Genomic DNA, 25,835 nt, shown 5'->3' with positions numbered 1-25,835 from the left:
ATTATACATAACCTGAAAGTGAGCAATTGTTTTATGGATTATGAGAAATGGCCTTAGTAATATTATTTGACACCTCATATCTCAGAATATAAGATATATTCAGTTAGAACATTATACGACCAAAGTGGCGATTTATTTAGCATTTTTAGAGAGACATCTGTGTAATGTGACTCAAAGTATAATAAAAAAGTATGCAAAGTGTGTACACAAAATCCAATAGATGTCTCTTTCCTCTTTATTATTACGCATTCGTGAAAATAACCATAAGGGTGCGAGCTCATTATTCATTTTTTTTTTTTCTTTCTTAGGGCCTACTACCAAAACTTGATAACATCGGCCAAAAACAAGTTACATTTATAAACATAAGAAAAACATAAACAGACAGGAATAACAATATACATACAAACAAAAGAAAAGAAAAATATAAGTACAAGAATAACAACAAAATATCAATTGTAATAACAAACACATATCCAAACCAATAAAAATTGGGTAGTAGAAAACTTGTTTATTTCTATTTTTGTAATTTTTTGTCAGATTATCTCAAAACCAATCTAGTAGAATCAGTAAAAAATATTTAGCGCCATCTGTTGATTTTTATAAGAAGCTTTTTACATCATGCTATTTAAAACAAATTTCTCTAACCCTTTAGATAAGTTTACAAAAAATAATAATTTTGTATTTAATATTTTTTAATAGATGTCGCTAGCTGCATGTTTTATCTAAATTCATACTTTTTTTTATTTGTTGATTTTATACTACAATTATATTTTTTTAATACATACAACGCTTTAATAAAATGTTGAAGTTGCGTCAAGTCTAACATTTTTTAAACTCTGTCGTTTTGTCGTCTTATGTAGATAAATAGATGAATTTGACTTGATCATTACAATATTTTTTTAATACAGAGGTGTTCATTACAGAATTAACCCGTATTTTAATATTAAAACACTGTGAAAAGATAAGCAAAAAACTGGAATCAGTGGCCTTATTCTGTAACTTATTCGTTTCGCTAATTTATTCGTATCGTATAAGAGGGAACGTGAGAAAAATACGGTTGGGATTGCGTTAGAGTTAGATGGAAGATAGATATAATATAAACGAACAAACTTACGAAACGAAATTGTGACGGAAGCCTGCAATTCATTGAATAGTAGATATTTGTTATAGTGTAAGACAATGCCAGTCAGTAAAATTATATTTGAAAAAATAAAAAAATAACCTATCCCTTTGATATAGACATAAGAGGAAACGTATTTGGACATTTCTTCATACAAACGAATTCCTGCATTTTCTCCCTGGATTATGACTGATTTTTTACCCAATACTGATATTTACCATTAGCGAATTGTGTCATTTTGCTTTTTTGTTAAATTGATTTTTATGGAATCTAGTACCATAAAAAAAAACAAAAAAGCGCCCAGAGAACTGGGAAGATAGAAATCTGCCGTCTTCGGACATACAGTATACAAATAGGGAAATAGGATAAATAATTTTGAAAAACGAAAAAGGTACCAACGTAGAAAATTTCATCATATATAATTATATTATTATACTCTTAATATTTTTTTTTTCCAAAACCGGTCCAAATTGTCAAATACTAAGGCATAATCAATCCGACGTACAGTTGTCTTTTTTGCACAATATCGGGGAGACATCTGTGAAAGAGTGGCAGAAGAACTATGTTCAAATATCTATTCATCAAATTTCTGACACCGTATATCTGAAGAGATGAAGATAAATCTTTTAAATTTGAGCATAATCCACCCCTGATTGTGCATAAGGCGATGTATTTGTCAAGTAAATGCAGCGTATCTCAATCGTCTGTAAAAGGAAGGTAAACTGATCAGTCTTACGCCTCGGGTTGTTACTCGGTTGTTTAGGGACAGTGAAATACCGGAATGTAAAACCACCTTTTTTAAAAATTTATTTATTATTATTTTTTTATAATAAAATAGTATTTTCAGCATTTTTTAAATGCCAATCTCCACTTACAGATTTTACTTATTTGACTTTAAAAACAAATAAAATGTCTTTTGTACAATTTGCAAAATGGTATATTGAAGAACATTCAAGAACTAGGGCAGCGATATGTATGTATATATGTGTGAAGGCACTATGAAAATTATGAATTCTAAAAACGCATCATCTCATGGCGCACATGTGCGTTGTATATAGTAGGAAACATCCGAAAAGATGTGGCTTATATGTTTTCGGTCACCAGGCAGACCCCTCGGACATCGGTAGTCGCTTTCATCTTGTGAACAATAACATAATATGTGAAAATATTACTTTTTATCATTACTTTTTATCGTTAACACTAATTTACTTGTCTGCTCAATAATTAATTAAGATTTAATTTATTTTTTTTTATAAAAAGAAATATTTGCGTTCTTATGATTTACCCAAATATATGATTTTTAGGGCCATTTTCAACGAGTTGTAAATAACTCACTATTAGAAAATGGAAATAAAGTTGGAGTAGAGTGGGATTCGAACCACGGACCATTGGTCTGTGAGTCCGAGACACTAGCCACAGGACCACAACCCGATTTTCAGAATCAAAATCATCTCCAGGTTTTTAGAGCGCCATTTGTCAATGCGCTTTGTAGGTGCAAGATGTTCATTAAAGTAAATGTCAACTATCAAATTATTTCAAACTTTAAATTCATAAATAGGGTTCCAGATTTTATTTGTGAATGATTTTGAAAAAAATAATTATAAAAACTAAAATTAAATTTTTAAATCATGTAAATGGGTTTTCATACCGTCCATGGGCTCCGTGGCTGCAAGGTGTGTCGTAATCCAGCTCTTATTTGTAAAAAGTGTTGAAATAAAAATGGGAAAAACCAAAATTCAATTTTTAAATAATGTAAATGGGGTTTCATACCGTCCTTGTGCTCTGTAGCTGTAAGACATGTTGTGATCTAGCTCCTATCTGCTATCTCTTATTAAATTAAATTATAATTGGAAACAAGAAACAAGAATCCCAATTCTCCATGCGCTATGTAGCTTCAAGACGTGTTGGGATATATATTGTACAGCGCCCTTGAGGCGATTTTCACAGAAATGGCGCTATTTAAATTATCCACAATAATAATAATAATAATTATCAATGGACACACATCCATATATAATTTATAAATAAAAAATTTGCTTGTGCCTTGGTTCTAGATTGGCTAATGTTCTATGAAAACTTTTTTAATAACATTGCATTGTGATAAAGTTGGCGTTCAAAGTAGTTTGTTTTTATTTTTTTCCTATACATTTTCAAGAAACTTCGCCATACAATTAAATGTTCTAAGTTTTACCGCGCATAAGTTTCGGATTCGGCCGCAGTTTCCATTTCTGCCAAAATAAGGCCGAAACTTTAGCTAAGCCGAAACCTGCGGTTGGATTTGTCGAATTAGGCCCGGCTGTGCTCGGGTGCGTCTTATGGATCGTTACTCGACCGCGTGACCTGTAGTTTATTATAAAAAATAAACAAATCTATTCATTAACTATATGGTTTTTATTTATTTGTGTAGTTGATTTAACACTTTTTTTAATGAACATAAAATGCACAATTTTGGGCGTTGATATGTGACTTATAACTTATTTATATAAGTTTCGGTTTCAGCCGAAACTAAAACAAAACCCAAAATTCGGTTTTGGCTGAAAATCTTGTTTCCGTCAGTCCCTACGAAAGAATACGTTTTTTAAATCCAATTTCCAAGCTGAACTTCCTCATAAGGATATGAGCGGATGCTTTAGTTTTGAGAGGTAATTTAGTTAGTTTTTAAAAAGTAAAGTTTTAACTTATTTTTCAAGCTTCAAGGTTTATCAAAGAAGTGAGTACATATAATTATTTTTATTTTTTATTTCAGACTCATAAAAAAAAGGAATATTACTTTTCAATTCATTAGTTAAATGTATCCTCAACTGTTGTCAGGGTGTAATTTTTTTATAGGGATGGTAAATCAAATCATAAAACAGCGTTTCCTTATTAATTGTATGTATTTCTATACATTGTGAGTAAAATATTCATGCCGAATACTATTTTATAATATCTATAATGTATATTTATTTATATCTCCTAAAATATGTTAAAAAATAATCATTTTACAATCAATATTGAATTTGAATACAGAACAGTCTGTAACAAAGTTAAATAAAATATTTAGCACATTATACAATATTACATACATGTATTTGAATTCGAATCAACAGAACATAAAACATGGAAATGAATAAAATGAAAATAATACAAAAACGTCTTCCAACAGCAGCTACCTGCCTGTTAAAATATCTTACAAAATTCTTAAAATTTAACATTTGGTAAAAAATAATATTTGGATAATACACTAAACTGAGTTACACTAAACATTTTTTGATTTCACAAGTTTTGAATATACAGCGTGAGTCAATAATATGTTACATCTTAAGTATTCTTTGGTTTAACTAGCCCATATTTAAAAAAAATAAAGAAGAAAATAACAGTAATAAACAAAAAAGGGAATTCAAACTAGGAAAATGGTGCATTCTTGATGCGAGGTTTTAACCCATCTCGTGCAAAGCGTTCGTAATTTTTATATTCCATTCGTTGTATGCGAAACCTCTAGAAATGGGTACCTATTTAAAATTATTTACAACACTAAAAATTTAAATCAAATGATTAACATTATAATATTTTGGCAATGGGTAATATATTATGTGTGAAAAAAACATATGAAATATGACAAAATATTCTAAAATTTATCGAAAGTGAATTTGAGCTTTTATAAATGGCCGCTAGGAATGTTAGTTTCCATGATAAAATTTTCGTTTGGAAGTAAAAGTATTCAAAAGAACTTTGACATAGTGAAAATATTAATAAATATAAAAGTATTTTAAACTATAATTATAACCAAAAATACTGAAAGTAATTCAAATGTTTAAATTGCTGTGTTAAGGTTTACTTTATTGCAAAAACAAAAATAAAATAAAATTGTAAATACACTTTTTCCTGTCGGCAGCAATGCCCTATTTATTGTCAGAATATAATTTTCTTTCATTAACTTTAAGTAAGTATGTATATAAATATAATTTTAAATATATAATAAACTATCATTTAATGCATTTTATTTTATATTAATAATATATAATATATATTCAAGTTTCTTATATCTAATACAATATACTTTCGAAACATAACTTTTCTTATTAATTTTTCGCTCAGATTACATATTTGGAATGACAGTGTATGCGTTAGTATTCGATGTAGTAATGTCAACATTAAAACTACTTTAATTAAAAGGATGAATGACTGAAAAATACTGCTGAAAAATAAGTTATCCAAACTAAAGGCAAGTAAAAAAAACAGATTTTTGATTTGTTTTCTTGATTCGTGAAAATTTGTAAAGTTATTCCAACAAATGACGATATACTAGCCAAATTTTATAGTATACATAATGCCCGAATATATGATTCCTTTTAATAGATAAGGACTCCACAAATAATAATTAACAGGCTAGAAAAGTGAATTAAAAATTAACGCACATGTATTAAACTGGTTCAAATAAAATCAGGATACCTTTAATTTGATTTTATATCTTACTAAAAAACTTCATTTCAATCTGAATTCTAAGAATCAGTGCAATTTTAATGCAATTAAGTTTTTAATTTGTCTGTTGTTAAAAAAGATTTTAAATTTATTTATAAATAAATTAACCTATTGTAGCAATTTGAATATTGTCCTTTTACATATATTATACCTAAGGCTGTGTTGTTTGAATGGCACATGGATTCACGAAATAAATAAATAAATTTCTTAGGTCTAGCTTTTCTATTAATACTAAATCTACAAGTATTTAGCGATATTACTTGCTGAACAACGCCTTACTTCAATACAATATCAGGAATTTTATTAAATTGGTTAATATGAAATACAAATATTATTTGGTTATTTAAGGAAATTTTCTTAAGACACTAATATACATCATAACGTATGGGTTATATTGAAAACTCATCGAGCCTTGAAATTCTATACACACATATAGACCTTTCCTTACAAAATATTTACATTGTAAGACTTTTATTATTTAGTAAATATACTTGGCAAAAATCCCAACGTTAAATAGGTAATTTTATTATGTACACATATACTATTTAAGGATTACAAATCTTCAAAATGGGGACGAACAAATCTTAAGCGTAGGTAATATTTGGATACAAAAATTAATTTAGCGAATTACAATTAAGAATTATTTTTGGCTTTTTTCTTGGGTATGGTAAAAATGCAAGGTTTTTAGAACGCGCACAGCGCTGCATAAAATATTTGGCACAAATAATATAAAATATACGAGAAATGTTTATGGCATTCATATAACGATTTTGGCACATAGAATCCACTTTACAAGTATTTTTTAGGACTAAAAGATGAGTATTTTGGTACAGGTACCGTTTTACGTCTTCTATGAAAGAAAAACGAAACGAAAAATTGTCTTATAAATACTATTTTACAATCACAATAAAACACAGTTGGCCACAGTTATACTTTAAGTAAAAGAAGGTATGGAAAATGTTAGTATTGAGATGAATTTATCATCTCTGTTCGATTTTTAGTTATGTATACATCTTAACATTAAGTAAATTGAATGTCATTATTTATCGATACAATAAGTCTTAAAATTAATAATATTAGGTAAAGAGACGAGAGTATACAGCATTTACATAATTACAGAATCATTAAAATGGAAAGCAATGTGTTGCATGTTTAAAATTTCAGAATATTCAATATTCAATTTCAATGTCTTATTTAAGAAAATAAGCCAATACATACAGAGAGGATAGAGAGCAAAGAAAATTATAAGAATAATAAATAATCGAGTATTTAAGCAAACACAAAAAACATTTTGGTTTTCATTATTGAGAATCGAGTTGAAACATGGGAACTGAAGGTAAACTACCGAATTTGGAACGTGTCGCAGTTAGAATCTATTCTCTGTATGGCTTGCAATAAGAGTAGCGGTGGTTCATGTGCTGGCTGTAGGATCCAGAGTGAGAGAACTTCTTCAGACATTTACAGCACTGAAAAGGCTTCTCTCCGGTGTGCAATCTCTTGTGCTCGGTCAAATGGTGCTTGTGCTTGAAAGCCTTTGGACACTCCACACATTTGTACGGCCTCTGACCTGAAAACGAATTTCGATTAAACTCACCATTCGGCAATAATTATTTATCAAATGAAAGCACAATGAAACACACAGAAAATAAACAAAGGTAGTTTGCATAAGAGTACTAACCAGAATGCTCATATTTGTGCCTCGCCAGAGAACTCTGCTTGACAAAAGTCTTGTCGCACTGATCACAAATGAACTGGCCTTCTGGCTCCTTCGGTTCTCCTGAGCCCTTTAATCTGCTCTTCTTTATAGATGGTTCATCCCCATCGATATCTTGAGAGACACGGGAATCTTCTGTCCACGAGCGCTTCTCTGATCCGGGGCTGCTGGAACTAAACGTTCGGCCAATATCTGAATGCAAGTGATTGTTCAATAGAGGCGAGTGGGATGCCAAAGTGTCGGGGCTGTAGGCTGTTAACTTATTGACGGATACTATTCCAATATTCGGACTGGCCTGCATTTTATAGTGAGGTTGAGGGAGTCTTCGAATCCCATTGTGAATTATTTCATTCGGTGATGGTGAATGCCTGAAGTCCGCAATTGAAGACGATGAACAGTTGGAATGTTGATAGTTGGGTTGGTAAGGATGGCGGTATGGTGTCGGGCTTCGTGAAGACTTTTGACTTAAATTGACCGCTTCTTCTCCAGACTCTGAGTGTGCAAATGATGCGTTACACGACGGAGAAGCGGATGGACTGGAGGTCGTGGAATACACACCCTTCTTCGTTGACAAATCTAGCGGTTGTTCAGAAAATGAGAGCGACTGATTCATTCTACGAACACGAGCACGATTATTTTGAAACCACACCTGTACTACACGATTATCTAGTCCAAGTTGATTAGCGATTTGTTTAAATTCTTCACGATTTGGTCTTTGGTTGCGAGTGTAGTGTTCCTTTAACGTAGCCTGTTGTTCGTCGCTGATTGCAGTTCTGACTCGAACTTTCCGTTCATTTTCTAAATGTTTTCCATCCAAATCTTTAGAATAGTCTTCATCGTCACTCCCGCTCAAGCCACTATTGACTGAAGTGTGCATTTCCGATTCGATTCTATTGAGAGCAACGGTCTCAGCCATTTGCGCAACTAAACCTTCGTGTTTTCGGAAGAGCTGACCACATAAAACTTGTTCGTGTTGAAGAAGCTCTGTTTTGTGATTAAACACTTTGGAGCATTGAGAGCATTGCAATGTTTCTTCTGGTTCTGGCTTTACTGAAACTACTGAAGATGGCGGAGAAGCAACTTCAGATGGCCGAGGAGATAGTTTGTGCATGTTCGCTTGCAGAAGGTGCTTTGTTACCGAAGCGTTTACAGTTTCCAGAATCATATTCAATCCACCCAATGCGCTTGAATGGTTCATTAACGGAGATCTGCTATCGGTGTACAGAGGAGGTAAAGGCTTCACTCGATCACTTTCCTCTTCGTGGTTGTTTTCTTGTTTAACCCTGATTGGTTCATCATCTTCGATATCCATAACGAGCTCTCGTTCATCTCCCAGAGACGATCGTTTATCTTCGTCCTCTGTCACTTCTTCGATCAAGTCTTCAGGATCGGAGTGATAGCTCGCTGAATCCTTAGCAATAATTTCTGATTCTACTTTACGCGGCAAGTACTGAGATGAAGCTATTTGCTCTAAAAAATGACTTAAAGATGACGGAAGACTATACGGAGGGATAGCTCCAGGATGATGCATACCCATACTTGAGGGAAGGTACAATGGGGGGAGTCCAGGTGGCCCCAGGGAGCCCGGAGAAGAAGGAAACCCTCCGTCTCTAGGAGTGAAAGAAGCTAAAAATGCAGCTGCTGCAGCTTCATTATACTTCGGCAAAATCGGCATAAATGAATTGTTGTTGATCGGAGCCGAGTTGTTGTTGATCTGCGGAAGTGCTGATCCCGTCCTTTTCCTTGACGGACTTCTCTCCGGGTTCAGTGCGGGGTTGTTTGGTCGAATTCGACCCATTTTAAGATTCATAACTAAGCATTTTTTCGAAGTCATGTGACTCGAGTAGGATCCGGAGTGGGAAAACTTTTTTCCGCAGTTTCCGCACACGAAGGGTTTCTCACCACTGTGGATGCGGAGATGCTCCTTGAGATGATGCTTAAACTTGAACGCTTTGTCGCAATCGTTGCATTTGAATTTCCTCAGCAGAGCACTTTCGTCGTGACTGATCATGTGACGCTGCAAGCGGTACACATTGGCGAAAGGTTTGTTGCATATTTTGCACGACTGAAACAAACAAAAAATTGGTTAAAAAATTACGAGAAAACGTTTAAAGCATTTAAGAACTTTATGAAATAAAACATTCTGAAATGTTCGTACGAATATGCAATTATTGAATTCAATACATTTAAAAAGTTGATATTAGTGTTATAAAAGTCAACCTAGTTAATTAGTTTGTTAATGCTTTCAAGCAAAAATAAATGCACGAGTGTTATTATTTATACGTAAATATGACATGTGCGAGATAAAATAATATCTCGACAGCAATATTATTATTAATGCGTATTTAGATCTGATTTTTGTTTGTTTGGTGTATTTCACCTATTAAATTACGCGTCCATGTCACATTTACAAAACATATTAATATTTTTCTCAGGCGACCGTGATCTCGGCCACTTGTTATCATCTTGCGTGAACTCAGAAGTTGACTGGCAATTAAATTAAAAACATCACATTTGTGGAGACAGCGTCATCACTTTACTCGCACGAGGTACTACAGGGTTCATAATTTTGCAACAAATCAATAATTTTGCAGTCAATAGACGATTGGGTGCAGATATTAATCAATGGTAGATTAGTTCATTAGCTACCAGAGCTGGTATTCTGAACGGAATTGCGCGCGAAGAGATCGCTCTGAAGTGTGTAATCAGTACGTAAATACGCGTTAAAAATACGTTTTCTACGTGCGCTTTTGCGTTCAGAATATCACCCTGGGGCCTGTAATAAAATAGGAAGTAAACATTATCTTCAATTTAATATACAAAGTAAATTTGAGTTTTCTGTATGAAAAATACATATTCTTTTTTCTAAACATGTTCAATTACAAGTTATCGACGAAGATACTCGATATCGATTTTAATGTATACCGTCTCGATATGTACCGATGAAGATAGCGTTTGTACTCGCGGCCCAGGTGCTCAGTAACATATGTTTATCATTTCGATTCAAAGTCCTTAACCAACACTGGATTAAAATTCATTTAAAAAAAAAGTATTTTCTCCTCTGTGTAGAGACCTCTGGTGTAGTGTGTATTGAGTCTGTCTGAGAACTGTTATCCACAGCGGAAAGTAAAAGGAACATAGAGCCCACCCATTTACCCAGATTCGTTTTAAGATTATGTGGCCTCTTTTCAGATCCTTGCATTCAACTTTTTTTTTTTCAAAAATTCTTTGTTAACAAACGGTATTTTTTTTTTTAAATTTACATTTACAACTTTTAATGCCCTTATCACCGTAAGAGCAACCTAAGTATGTACAGTAAATTTGTCTGTCACCCTAAAACTAATTTTCCCAATACGGAAATATCACATACTAAGAATACTGGTAAAAATATATGAATAATTAATTGTATTTTCAAAATCAATATGGATATTGTGGAGAAAAGTTTTTATACATAAATGTAAAAAAGGAATTTAATAAAAATACGTTGCTAAAAAAACGTAACATGTTTGGCCTTGATAGTTGTGACGTCAAGATTCGTGACCAAAGTTCTTAACAAGTTTTAATGGGCGGGAACAAATAAACACGAATCGCGACGTATTAGGGGCGTGGCCAATGGAACGACTGTTTTTGCGGGAATCCAAAATTACAAATTTAAAAATATTATTTTTTTACTGGACAGTATTTCATAGACCTTTATTACTTTATAAGTGTAAAAAAAAAACATTTTTTTCCCTATTTTGACAGCGATGTTAGTTCGGCGGGTATGTTAGTTCATTAGCTTGTTAGTAAACCGGAAGTAACAAGTCCGATCGGGAGAACCAGAACCGATACCACCCCTCCACCGGCCACAATTCAAATCTATCATAAACAGAGAACACTCCGTTTTCATTTTATATTAATTAGTTTTATATAGATTTCCTGTTATTAAATATGTATACTAATTTTATGCAATAAGTTTATAAAATTTAAAAAAAATGTATATTAAGCCCAAAAGAAAGTCATTGTTCATAATTAGTAAAAGGAAAAAACAATTATTTTATAAACGTTCTTCAAAATGGCTCAATTGGTTATTTAAATAAATGAAATAATTATAAAAAAGCCAGGATTGCACGCCGCGGAGTTTTATGCTCTCTGCCTACACTTTCGGGAAACTGGCGTGACGGCATATGAGGAATGAGGAAGTTCAGGACTACGGGAAATTGTATACAAAAAATGTTTTCTTACACGCGGTAAAAATTAAAGCATTTAATTGTTCAGATAAGTTTTTTGAAAATGTATGAAAAAAATCATTAAAATCGTTTTAGTAAAGAACTACACGCCACAACTTCATTTGAACACGTGTTTACACCGAAATAATCCATTTTAGCGTTGCTATTTATTTATTAACGCTCAAAGGGTTTTAAAAAATGTAATTTAAAAATGAAAAAAAAAAAACTAATGAAAATACTGGGTTATTAAATTCAGTCATTAAAAAATTGAATTGGTTGTTAAAATTTGTTCAAGTTGTAACAAATAAAATATATACAGTATACCTATTTTTTGTTCATCTGTGTGATTGTTCCCGAGAGAGTGAATTCTCGGGAACAAAGAAATAATGTGCAAATTTGACTTTTATGTAGTTGTGATAGATTTTCGGTTTCCGGGGTAGCTATGTGTTTCGATGTTTAGCGTGTTTTGGCGTTTAGCGGTACGGGGTCCTACCTTCAAGAAAAATTCACCCATTTGAACTCGCGACGTCGCGGGCGGTGTAATTCCGAAGTTTCGGTGGGGATTTTCAAAATTACAAAAATTAAAAAAATCATAGCAATGATAAAACGAATCAAAAAAAAAAAATTGGCCTAGTTTGATAGTCTACTAACAAATAAACACCGCTGGACTTTCTCATTGAGTATCTATTGTTTTTGATTGGCGGAGAAAGATAGAGTATAGAGTTTCACGTACAATAACGCCCCTCACCTGCGTGCTGGGAGAGTGTAACTCCTTGTGCTTGTCCAGGAGCTCGATGGAGGGGTAGGCGCCCCCGCAGCGGCGACACACGTGCGGGCCCCCGGGGCCCAGCGGGTGCGGGGGGGAGCGCGCCCCCCGGGGGCCGCGCCCCCTCACTCCGATGGCTTCCTCGTCCTCGTCCGGAGGAAGCGGCTCGACCTTGTCTTCTAGACCAGTCAGGGGCGGATCTGAAACAACGAAACAGAGAAGTCAGAAAAATGGACACCTATTATAGGATACATGTGATTTCACTTTTTCTCATGAACTAACACGAGTAAAACTGCATTCACTTAAAACTGCTTTATCATATTTTTCTTTCTTCACTGCATATCACAATTCTTCATATTTTTTATTAAAACAACAAAAATATTTTTAACATAAAATATTTTTTTAATTTAAAAAAAAATATTTTTTTATTAAAATATATATTTAAAAAATATAATACTAGTTTATGCCCTGCGAGACCCATCTGATAATTTAACATTGTCTAAGAGTAAATTAAATTGAAAATAGTTTTAGGGCGAGATTAACATTACGTATTGAAATATTAATTACCTTTTAAAGTATCAGTATATTCCTACATAAAATAAAATAATAAAAAACCGCTAAACCGCGAAATCGGCTTGTCCTTAAGAAACAATTAAACATTATAAGTGCACAAATACAAAATATATGACGTTGAACTTATTTACACGACGCGATGTACGTATGCATGTGGGTAGTTTGTGCGAGGTACCGGCGACGGCGCTTGGCGCTAATATACAACTTCCGGGCGCCATTTACACATTTGTTGGCGGGAAATGGCTTTTCCGCCCACGTGGCCAGGTAAGATTGAAGATAGCGTGTCATTAGTTAGAGAGGTAATCAACTCAGGTGCATCGCTAGATAATATCAAAATTTAAATGGAAAACATATAATTTAGGTCGTTTACTTATCGTACTTCTACTCATAAATAATATTCTAGTTTAAATATAAGACGCTGAAACGTAGTGCAAATTCAATACAAAATGTAATTTTAATTTCAGTGCATATATAATCAGAGATTTTTAATTGAGTACATATATATTCTTACGATAGGAACCTAATAAAAATCTTCGCTTCTTCAGCCTGTAAACGTCCACTCCTGAACGAAGACCTCTTCCATCCTATTCCACGCCAAACGGTCTAAGGTTCAACATGGTTTGTGTCCGAGGGGTTTTGGCATTTAACGCCACGCTCGAAGAGCGGTGTGTTTTGGTGGCCATTTACGAGTTGTAAAAAATTCACTATTAGAAAATGGAAATTAATAACAATGTAAATATTATATTTAATTTATAAGTTATTTAACATATATTTCTTAACCATCTTGTTGGAATTTAGATTTTTTTTCTTTACAAATGTTTTTTCCCATTTCATAATATTTTTATACTAACTTATATAAAATTGAATTAGTGACTTCGCCTTTTTCCTAAATGGGATTCTAATTTTTACCTTTTCTCTGGGCTGGTATTCCAAACTATCTCGCGGCCGTATTATCTCGTGAATTTACATACAAAATACACGAGAAAAACTGTTTTTCGTGCCGCCGGAGTGGTTCAGCACCTCTGGAATTGTGATCATGTTCATGTTGGTTTTTTTCCGAAATTCACTATTTTTTCCCAACAGCATCGTATTAAAAAATATTCTTCGCTTGGATGTTAGTACTTTTAATTCTTTTAACATCAAATTTACGCTCGTGTATCGGTTACCGTAGATGTATCGTCGGCCTCGTGGTGTAATGGTCAGCGCGAATGCCTACCATGCAAGAGGTCTCGGGATCATTTTACTTTCATATGACAAAAATGATCAAGATACGCTGCGATTGGTGTGCCAATGCAGTGCCCTATGCACCATTAGGTGCGGAAAGAGAAAGATAATGATGTATCGTTTTTTTTTTTAAAACAATTCTTAAATCTTATCGGTTCCCTCGCCGTCCATTCGCTCTAACATGTCCAAACCAACGCACGACTCTTTTCTGAAAAATTATATTTCTACATTTCTTACCACATTCAGATTTTAATATACAGATCTTCTAATAAACAAGGTACAAAAAGATTACCAAGTCATTAAATGCTATCTACCAATTATCGTGTACTTTTATTGGCTTAGCAGATATTCGAATATTCTAATTAAATACTTAGTTGTCATAACTCACAGTAATTACGATATTATTTTGCTTCGTATTTACTTTCAATAAATGGTTATTTATAAATAGGCTCGTAGCACTAAGGTATTGGCGATAGTGTTAATAAATTGAGACTTTGAACCGAGATAATACTCCTACATCGCAAATGACTTAAAGTACATATTTATACCTCCATGCTCAATGCTCAATAGTGTAGTTGAAATCTTATTTATTTTCATATTGTTAATATACAATGTTAAGAAAATAATAAAATACTTAGAAGGGTACGATGACATGGCATGTGAAATATGCATATGAATTGATATAAATTGATACTAAAGCGACTGTTCTTTTAAAGCCCTGTACAGGCTGTGTTTATTAGTAAAACATTACCTTTTGAGAATTCTTTAAAATAAAATGTATCATCATAAAAATATTATTCAATTAATTAAGTCATTTAAAAATTTAAATATTCATCATGAAATCCTTATCCACACCCGATGGCGCATGATGGTTGTTGTATAATTGGTCAAAGTTTTTCAAAACGGAATATTTTTGTATGAAAAAGGGAATCCTTTTGTAATTTTCTTGCTAGTACTTTTAATTTGCTTTTAATCATTATTTTTATGTTTGTGAACAAATATATTGAAATCCATTGTCTTTTTTGTATTTATTTTTCTTGTGTTATTTCATAGTAATTTGTTTATTTTATTTTATTTGGAAAATCAACAGTTGTACATACATATTTATAATAAGCAAACAGATATAGTTAATAAACTCAGAACTAATAACAGATTTCCACAAAGTTAGTAAAGAAAATATATTACATATTAAAAAAATACATATAAGTTTATGCATATAAAAATGTTATTCTCATGTACTCGTAAATATTTTTAAATAATCAAAGAATTTTTTATATATTTTTAAATAAAAATATTTTTTTTCATTTTTTAAGGGCAATATCTTTTTTTTGGCCAATGTTCTCATGTTTTGGAAGAAAACGTCTTTTGAACATTTATTTTTTTATTTTTGCCTTACATAAAACATGAAATATTTAAGGTGAAAGAGAAAATTACAAAATTTCAATATTACCCAAAACGCAAAAAAGAACAGTAACGTGAAATACACGTTTAAGATGTAACGTTGAAGCAATCGACCCTATGTAAAATTAACCTTCTAAACTTAATCAACTCATTTATAACTTACATATTTACGTGTGTATTGTCTACAAATTTTTCGAGCTAAGTGACAAAATTTGCGATGAAAAAGGGACAGTTGTATTCTGAAACCGGCCGGAATCGTTACTATAGGAAGTCGTTGAAAGGAAAGTAACAAATAAAGATATGTCCGTATCTCCATCCCGTTTGGCAACAACGGCAACGCAACATAGCGTCATGAATGTACTCGTATTAGTCGGTATTATAATTATCGTTTTTAGCGATAAACATATTCTGTACCGCGTTTTTAATTTGCCCCGTGAATTAGCTGTCAGTTCATTAGCATGAGGGACACATAATCAGCGTAAAGTGATGACTCTGACCCCAATATGAGGTATCGTCCACTTTGATATGTGGCGAATCTGAAATTTTGATTAGGAAACTGACGAAAAAGCGGGACGCCTCCTGGATCTGCCGAAAATTTGCATATTAAATTATCTCTTCCGAAATTTAGGGCCGCGAGTTCTCAATATTCGGGTACCACCGTGGATATTAAAAAAAATTATGGTCCTTTTCTACTTTGTACCGGATACACCATTTTATTTATAAACGAGAAAATACATCGTTTAATACTTTGACGAAGTAATGAAATCATGTGTTAAAAATTGTCCACCTTTCCTCATTTATTGCATCCGCATCTAATGGCGAATAGGCAAACGCAATTTCAAAGTTGTTCGATTGTCATGTTACTTTACAATTAAGTGAATGATTTTGTTTTTCAATTCTGAAAGTTCGGGATAAAATATTTAAGTAATATTAATAATACCTAATGACGGGTAATAAGCCCCGTGTATACGACTGTATTCACCTTTTGCCATCTCTGTTGTAATACCTAACGTATTGAGGAAAAAAGTTTATTATTAATTAAGGAATTAGCGTCGAATTTAATTAGAGTGCCGCAATTCATTATTTTGATAAACTAATCAGTAAAAACGCTGTAAAAACTTAATAAAAATTCCCGCAGATCTAGTATTTTTTTAAAATATATATTTATTTCACTGTTTTAAAACGTATGGGAGAGGTTCTTTGTTTCGGATCCCGACTAGCAAGGAATTTTCTGTATTTAGGCAGGACCTTTTTTGTTACCTAAATGTATTTTTAATCGAGTGATGTTTGAACATTAAAAAAAAAAAACGTTTTTTGATTGAGTTTTTTTAGCTGTACTTATTTATTTTACATTTGATATTTAAACTGAACATATATATGAAAATAAACAATAAATAAGATAGTTTCTAGATAAGTATTTGTTACTATTGTTCAAAATTGTTTAAACTTCTTTTTAAGCGTTTTTTTTTTCGTACAAGTACAAGTACAAAATATTTCTCTTCATAATTTTTTTTTACATCATTATATATTTTTATACCTAAATATATACTATTTACCGAAGTATTAGTTTTAACTATTAATACTTTTAATTAATTATTTTTTTATCGTTTAGTGTTTTTTTTTTACTGGTTTAAAGTATTTCTAATTAATTCTATAACTGGTATTATTTTTTTTATGGCTTATCTTTTTTAGACTTTTTTAATTTGTAAATTAATAATATTGTTTTAAATAATATTACTTACATGTATGTATATTTAACTGTATTTGTAACTAATGTGTAAAAGGCACTAAGTGCCGTTTATTTCAATAAAATAAAATAAATAGTTGAACAGACGTTTATACCAAGATACCATAAATGAAAAGTAAATTATTTTAGATAAATGTTTATACCTAGTGTTTAGTAAAATTGCTTTACATTACCAGTTATGCGGCATTATCTCTTTTATACGTCATACGTCATCATATTAGAAATTGAGATGATTTATTTATCAATATTGCGCACTTGGTTTCAAAATATGCGATGCGTTGCTGGTGTTAACAATATCATATTAATTAATTAACATTATTGATAAAGGGCAGCGTTACAAAACTACAGTCCCTTTTATTCATCAGAAAAGTCCTAAATTACGAGATTTATTTTAAGTCTCTCCATAATTCACTACTTAAGACTGCAGTAATTTCTCATGTCGAACAAAATTATATGGAGATATTGCCTGGATTATGAATTACCAACAGTATTAAAATTGTTATTTTCAACGGAGGTATTGTTGTACACAATATATGGTGACACGTACTCAAAGGGTGCGTTTATCGTACGGCTAATTCCTGTGTTAGCTTTCATTTGCTTACACCGCGGCTTGCTGCTCCGGGATGTGACGCTTATAAGGAGGATAGTAATACAAAACAACCAAGTCGAGAAGTTCAAAAGTTGCTAAGGTCTTCGATCGAGATGTCTTGATCTTTTTTACTGATTATTTATGAATTTTTTTTATGTGCGCGTATTTATTTTCAAGTTTTGAAGTGGTGTAATGGATGGCGTTTCTTTGTTTTCGCAATTTAAAGTGTTTGTTTTTGTAACATTTTAAATAATTTCTTGAATTGACATAATAACATGAGGTTTTTCGGTCTTAATGAAGTAATGTGTGTGTAATGCAACACAAATACATAGTGCGTAAGGGCAGAAATATGTCTTTAATACAGGATACTTTTTTAAGTAGGTAACTTAATTTTTGGAAGAAAAAATGTTTTAACTACTAATGAAAGATTATCTTCTAATCTTGTCAATTTAGATAAGTATGGCTGACAAATGATGTGTATTGTAGAAAATCTACATCAGATATTAATTTAGTCAGCTAAAATAACATGCTAATCTATGGCAAAGGGAACGCCCTTATCTAAAGAAAATTTAGCGTACTTCTGTGACACTGTTATTCATTATGTATTAACAATCTACCTAAATGTTTACTTTGCAACACGATTATGACAAATATTTTAAAATATAAGTTAAACAAAACGTCAGCAGTTTTAAAACGAAATAATTAAATGTATGTAAATAATATAATCAAGTGAGATTCATGTTTTCTGTGTCCTGTTCTGTGATGGAGAATAAATGTGTTAAATAAAACCAGGACCCTGGACGAGAATTTTATACTATGCTACTTTAAGGCGAAAAATTCTGAAAAACGAAATCGAGTGGAGATGACCGCTTCATTGTTTAGTGGTTAGTACGTTTTCCAATCATTCTTGACGACCTGGGTTCTATTTTCTTTCCGTGAAATATTGGTTAAGGAATATGGTACAAGTCTTAGTTTTGGGTATTTATGTGTTATTTGACTTGTTATTTGCTGGTTTAAAATATGACATTAATCTCTGCGTATGTGTAACATTGATCATGCTCCCTTTGGTTGATTTTGAACACTCATTTACCATAAAATTGAGTTATTTTGGAATTCTCCGTAAATACAGAGATTTAGAATAAATGTTCATAAATACAAAAATTTTGAATAAATATTATTTGTAGCCTTTCTTTTTAAAATGGTTTAACTGTCAACATTACAATTAATTAAAAATAAAGATCAAATGATTTAATAATTTTAATTTGCATTATTAATTTGTTAGTGCTAAGCTAAGGTGAATCGTGTGTATTATATATTGCGCACATTTATTTTCATTATTTTAAAACGCTGAGATAACTTTTTGGTCCCTATTTTCATGGGTTATTTAAATCTTACAAGCTAATTATGAGCGTAAAATATTGCGTACAAGACATTTTATATGAATGATAATTTTGTTAACTAATTATATTACACAATACGCGGTGTAATGGAGGTCTTTTATTGGATTCTTGGCATGGATGAGACATGTGATTAAAATGGAAAATACATCGCGTCAAAATGGGGACATACCATTGAGATTTGGAAGAGAAACAGGTATAATATACCTCAATATTATTATTTTCAAATGTTTCGGTTCAGTGCTGCCATTGTGACGTTTCCGAGAACTATTCAGCTTTCGCTACTTGACAATAGATGGCAATGTACGTATGAATTTTTCATGATACGCACAAATCCTTCCACATTATTTTACGCCGAATTTTGGATTGCGTAGTGGGAACACAAATTTTACGAAATTATTTTAATCTTTTTTTACTTCGATTTTTAAATTTTTGTCAAAAATATGCTAAATAATTTAAATATTTACGTTTTTAGTTTGTGTACAATTAATATAACTCGGTCAAGGGTTAAAATCAAACTTATTTAAATAAAATACCTAGGTGTATTTTCAAGTCTTGACAAAACAAGCCACGTTCTGAAACCGGTCAGTACAATAAATTAATTTTAGTAGTTTTACACCAATACGTAGTTTAATTATTAGCACGGGCAATCAGAAAGCTAGTGCTTTAAATAATGATTTCAATTATTTTAGAAAGACTTAATTGCAACAAGGATTTGAAGATTTAAAAGGTAGTAATTTTTTTATCGGTAAGATGAGTTAGTACCTTAACGAAATACACAATTTTAATGTATTTTCTATAACATTTTATTATAATTATAATTTATTCAGATTCAAACAAATAATAATTCAAATACGCAAGTATTAATTATTTATTTGTACAAAGATACCTGCATATTGCAAAAAGAATATTAATATTTATAGGTACCTATCGACTTGATACAAATTTATTTTTGGCCTGTTTATTTTTAACCTTGGGATAAGTAATTGTTAATAAATATAATTTCTGAAAGTACCTACCAACTGTTTTAGGCTATTAAATAAATAGGTATTTAAAAATATATATTTATATTCTTATAACACAGGGATTATTAAAATCATAATTTTATAAAGGTGTAAAATAATACTTCAATAAATATGTTGCCCATATAACTCTTAAATTCCATAAAAAAAATTAGTCATGTTTAAATAATGTTAGAGATAGATAGGTACAAAGCAATTTCCAGAATCACAATTTCACCTTTGTAAAACAAATTAATCGGAAGCACTTTTTTATAAAGGTAGGTACTAAAAAAATAATGTTGGATAGGTAGGTTTTATTGTACGTATAAAAATAAATTAGGGATTTCAATTTTATTTTTTTACTATTGTACTTATTAGTGAGAAAAAAATACTTTTACAATTCATAATATATTATATGCCAAATGAGCGGTATAGGGCATTCAATGTAACGAACAGTATAAAATGAAATTTTAATGTAAAAAAAAATAAAAATATTCTTCTTTTCGACCGTGTTATTTCGAAACCTCGCAAAACGAGGTTCCAGTGTATTTCATGAGCAAGTAAGACTTTTGTAAAATTAAAATAATGTAATACGCATTTTTACTTTAGGTAACCACTATTTTATGAATGTTATACATATAATGTATGGTAATCTTATTTATTTAACTACGGTTTCGTTATTTTTTAATACACACAATTAACCCTAGAACGTATAACACGAGATATATTTAAACTGCTGATACCTTCAGAACACAACAGTTACAAAGGAAATTCTTCTATTCGTGTTAAATATAGAATGATTTCGTGCCCTTTCTAATGCAAGTTACTTGTCTTCACAACAGTAGGTGCCACCTGCCGTATGGGTTTAAAACACAATCAAAATGGACGATATAACGAACCGTAAACACGAGGCATCCTGTCAGAGAAGCCATGATGAAAGCACTCGGAAGGCGTTTCTTTATAAGATCTCACCGGTCGCGGTCTGATGCCCCACCACTAACCAAGTGGAGGGGACATCGTACTAAGAAACCGGTCTGCGAAAGAAAAGGATCGCTTAACACACAAGGGGGGAATGAACACAAATAATAATGGATACCTTTGAATGAACTACTCGACTGTTAAATTTAGAACCCCAAAGGTCTCGAGATAAATAAAAACAGGTATAGGCGTCGCTTAAGTAGTATTTAAGTACCTTAAATATTATTGCGTATTGAACAGGTACGTCATTATTACGCGTATTGTTAGTTTATGTAAACGTTCGGGAGTTTCTTTACAAATCTTGGGACAGGTATTATTTTTTTGCAAGGGTGAGCGGTAAAATCTTACAAGTGTAGGGACAATTGGACAGGTAGCTAAGTGGTAGATAATTGAGGTGTGAAAAGAGGATTGGGTCTATTCAGTAATTTGTTTGGTCAACAAACAAGCAATTATTTTGTATTGTAGAATTTATGTTTGTACTTATGGTGGTGAACGAATAAGGGTAAAAAAAAGTTGCGAAAGTTGGTAGTTAAATTCCATAGGGTGAATTTTAAGTTTTTAACATTGGTATTAAACATATTAATAAGTGGAATATAAATTAAAATGGACGATTTTAAACCAGCTAATGACATGTCATAAGCCTTGTAAATGCCTAGGCTTTTATAATCCATTCTCAAAAATGATTTTCTCACCGTTGCAATAAATTCCAAAATGAGTTAAAAACATATTTTAGGAAGTCAGTTATGATTAATAGATTCATATATTTTGTTAATGTCGTTATTGAATTCCAACAGAAAAGATAAAATTTGAAAAGCTGCACAATAAATTTACAGATAAATCGTCAAAAAAGTCAAGGTGGCTTTGTAAAAATAGTCACAGAGTGGAATTATAAAAAAAAGGGTTGATAAAAGGTAAAAAATAAAGGGTTGTAAAACAAAAAAATAAAATAAAAAGCTTACGAAATGCGGCAAGTTTTGCGGCTGTCGATGTTGGCATTGTTTTACACCTCATTATCACGGCTTTGTACTTAGCATAATAGCGACACAAAAGTTTACAAGACCCGAGTAGTTTATTTCACAAGGACAGTAGAGTGATCACGACTACATACTTCACGCACGGAGATCGGACGACTAATGAGGAATGAGGTAAGATGGCAAATTGAGCTAGCGATATGGGATTGTTTGCAAGTTTGGGTTTAGGTAAAGTCGCAATCTCCCAATGACTCACTGTAATCTGTGTACCGGGGGACTGCGAACTGACACGAGCGGTGCTTTATTATGCTTGCGATAAAGAATAACTTTTACAACTATTTCACAGATCAATCTCGCCTCACCTCCGAGTCGCTTCCGATCGGTTTGCCGAACATAGGACGCGCTGATTGACAAATCACTAATTTAACCAGCTGCGGCTTTCAAAATTAATCAAATACAGGTAGGTACAAAAAGTTATAAGATACGTGATTTCAGTGATTTTGAAATTTTAGTCGTTATTTTGAACGCGTAAATTTCGGGCATGTTGTTTTATTTTTCTTCTAGAAGTTTTAGTCGACAAGACTTCACATCGCGAGACGCGGTTACACATTTCGAACGGAGAATGCTCGGGTCAGCGAAGGAAACGACGAATGTTGACGAAACTTTAAAAAGTTTGCAAAGCGTGTAAAAATGCGAAAATTATAAAAAAAACACATAAAAAGTACAATTCACTATTTTGGGCAATTTAGCGTTTCTACTACTCACATTGGCAGGAGCTCCATACGCGGGCCAAACTCCACAGGCGATACGAATAACTGTCACCATAGCCCCCGTACATGCTTTCGCCGCGTGCGACCATCACTATCGGACGCTGCGTGCGCCCCTCGTAACGGCGAGAGAACGAATGCCACGGCGGAGGATGAGAAGACCTTGCGAACTCGGCGGGCGTCCGCCGACCGACTAACGGACCGCCGTTCCTAGGGAGCGTCCGCACCGCGCATCCCCACTACGAGATCCCGCGGGAGCGAGCGAGACGAACACCGTTTTCAAATACAACAAATCTGGAATCAACGCTTCAACATCACTGAATTCACGCCGCAAATATACATACCCTCATCGTCACATTCGGAGCGTATTCACCGCTAGCAAAAACTCCTTTGCGACCGTCGTTATCCTTTTGATAACAACTCGTATTTGGTCGCGATCAGCGCGTCGACACAGAACGGAGCGAAAGAGAGAGAAAGAAACAGGGATACCGTACGGTGGCGCCAATCGGATAGTGTGGCGGTTCTGTGAAACGAATCCGTCCGCCCTCCGGAGAGTATTTTTTAAATTCGTTGTGATAATTTCGAACATTCGAAATTAGAGTCTGTGAAAATAATTAATTTTATTTTTGTGTAAGGAAAATAATAAACAAACTTATGACGAATTAATAATACCTACTTAATCAACGAAACTCAGGAACTTTTGCCTTAAAAAAGTTTTTGTGAATGATTAATAAACACTGAGTAGACTTGCCAAGAATATTCGGCAACTGTTAGGTGTTCGGCCACAGTTTTTAATATTTGATATTCGGCCGAATACTGTAAACCAAATGATGAACAAAAACGCACATATTATTCAAAAATGTATCTATTTTAATCACAAATTATTAATTAAATACTTCAAATCAATCAGGCGTAAGTTGAAATAAATTAAAACAGTTTTCAGCATTTATTTGGGAAAAAAACAGCAGTTTTTGACATTCAGCAGTTGAAGATAAGGGTATATTGGAACATAAATTGTTAAAACAATCAATACCCTAGTAATAAAATTAAATAAATTTTAAAAATAAAGAAATGTTAGTAATTAAGAAACTGCAAATAAAATATATAAGTGTATACAATAAACAATTATAATAAAGTAAATAAAAGTAAAAAAATAAAATAACAATTCATAAAAATAAAATATATATATGGTAAATAAGTATATTTGTAGGTACTTATTTTTATATTTTTTAAAATAAGAAAATGAAAAAAGAAGAAAAAAATGATGAAATAATATTGAAGAAGGTTTAATGACGTACTCATATAATAAAAACGTTTATAAGGAATCTTCTATATTTAGTATAAAAGAGATAAAAAATGTCTGCGTGACCGGAGAGAATGGTATTGTAATAATGACATGCTCTATAGAAAAAAAACATTATTTCTTGAATTTGTCCTGGGTATCGGCAAATTGAATGTATTAACATATTACAACAGACATAAATATCATTTTACAGAAGACAATATAGAAGTCTAGGCATCCACGGGGCTTATGACCTGTCATTGGCTGGTTTAAGTGGCCACTTTACACACTGTGTAACATTCAGCATTCTGCCTATATTTAAACATCTATATTCCTTCGACTCTTCCATCTGTTGTCCATCTTGTTCTCTAAATCATTTGAATAAATCCGTAGCATGTGACAACAAAATAAATTGTTTTAATTAAATTACAAATTTAAAAGCTTCAATTAAATTAATTTAACAATAGAATCACTATGTAAAGCGCCCTTGAGGTATTTTATTAAAAAAATGGCGCTATATAAGTTAGCCATAATAATAATAAAAGTTGATATTTTTTAAGTTAAAGAGCTGAAACCTTTTTTGTTGCGGGAAAGCGGTGCTAGGCAACGCCTGAAAATATTTTTTAATTTTTATACTTCTCTTTGAACCAGGTGGATTCATCAACGATTTTTCGAGTATTGCCTTATACAAAGGCCCAATAGGTATTTTGGAGCCATTGAATGAAGGGATTTGAATACTGTCCAGCAAAGCGCTTGTATTTTATTCACCAGTGCAAATCTCAAAGATGTTGTGAGATGTGATGATATTTTTTGACTTCCGTAATAAGCCTCGCTGCTGCATTAAAAACAGATTGAAGTTTATCAGTTTGGTATTTTAGAGCATTCACAACAGCTTTAGTTGCGTCTATAGGAATATTTCTCCGTACGGATTTGATTTGACGGAGATGGAAGAAACCAGCACTTACCATTTTATTGACCTGAGAAAGAAGAGAAAGATCTGAATCTAATTGAAGACTCAGTAGTTATAATCATTTATACTAGGAGTAAGATCACAACCTGTGATTGAAATTGGAGATCAGTCTAAAGGTGTTGTCGCTTTTTTGTCGGATTGAGTTTGAGTCTGTTTGATGACATCCAGTTATTGACGCATTGAGATACGCAATTTTTCAAATTGTTTATATCCAGTGATGCTGCTAGGAATATTTTCTTGCAATTTTTACATGTCACTTATTTTGTTTTATTTTGTATGGCAAGTACGTACTAAAATTAATTTTATTGCCAATAAACGCCGTATTTTGGCACTAAACTGAATTGAAATACCTCTTCATCAAATTTCTCTCCGACCGCGTATCCTCTTAATATAAAGCATAATTTTGAAAAATATCCATTGCATAGTTATAGACATCATCATCTTCACCATTCCATGCCCGACAGATTATTCAACATCCAAATTGAAAAATGAACATTTTCGTATTTTCGAAACGAGGGTTGTAATGACGTTTTTTGTCCTACTTCATGCCAATTTCGTTTTAACATTTACAGCTGTGCCTATAATTCTTCGTTATTCTTATGAGGCAAACGGTAAGATCTTCCGAAAGAAAAAAATATGTATCTTCTAAGGTTGTCCTTCGATTCT

The 25,835-nt window shown here is 32.3% G+C and overlaps 1 protein-coding gene across 5 annotated transcripts in view; it reads right to left on the bottom strand.

The window, feature by feature from the left end:
* Positions 1-5,185: 5,185 nt before the first annotated feature.
* The window catches only part of zfh1 (Zn finger homeodomain 1), a 431,108-nt gene continuing 410,458 nt past the window's right edge, over positions 5,186-25,835 (bottom strand). Inside the window, exons 1-4 of one of the 5 annotated variants that reach the window (XM_088243369.1) lie at positions 23,262-23,307; positions 12,237-12,469; positions 7,260-9,360; positions 5,186-7,148 (exon numbers count right to left, since the gene is read on the bottom strand). In XM_088243369.1, the coding sequence (XP_088099495.1) occupies positions 6,955-7,148; positions 7,260-9,306 (2,241 nt within the window). In that variant the 5' untranslated portion in view covers positions 9,307-9,360; positions 12,237-12,469; positions 23,262-23,307 and the 3' untranslated portion in view covers positions 5,186-6,954. Of the gene's footprint in view, positions 7,149-7,259; positions 9,361-12,236; positions 12,470-22,138; positions 22,453-22,915; positions 23,220-23,261; positions 23,308-25,835 lie in introns of those variants that run through there. The other 4 variants (XM_088243365.1, XM_088243366.1, XM_088243367.1 and 1 more) reach the window with 4 other exon arrangements.

The sequence above is a fragment of the Micrasema longulum genome, unplaced genomic scaffold (assembly GCF_059751315.1).
Source record: "Micrasema longulum isolate JH-2025_06_02 unplaced genomic scaffold, ASM5975131v1 h1tg000208l, whole genome shotgun sequence".
NCBI lineage: Eukaryota > Metazoa > Arthropoda > Insecta > Trichoptera > Brachycentridae > Micrasema > Micrasema longulum.
This window is presented reverse-complemented; position numbering and strand designations above follow the sequence as displayed.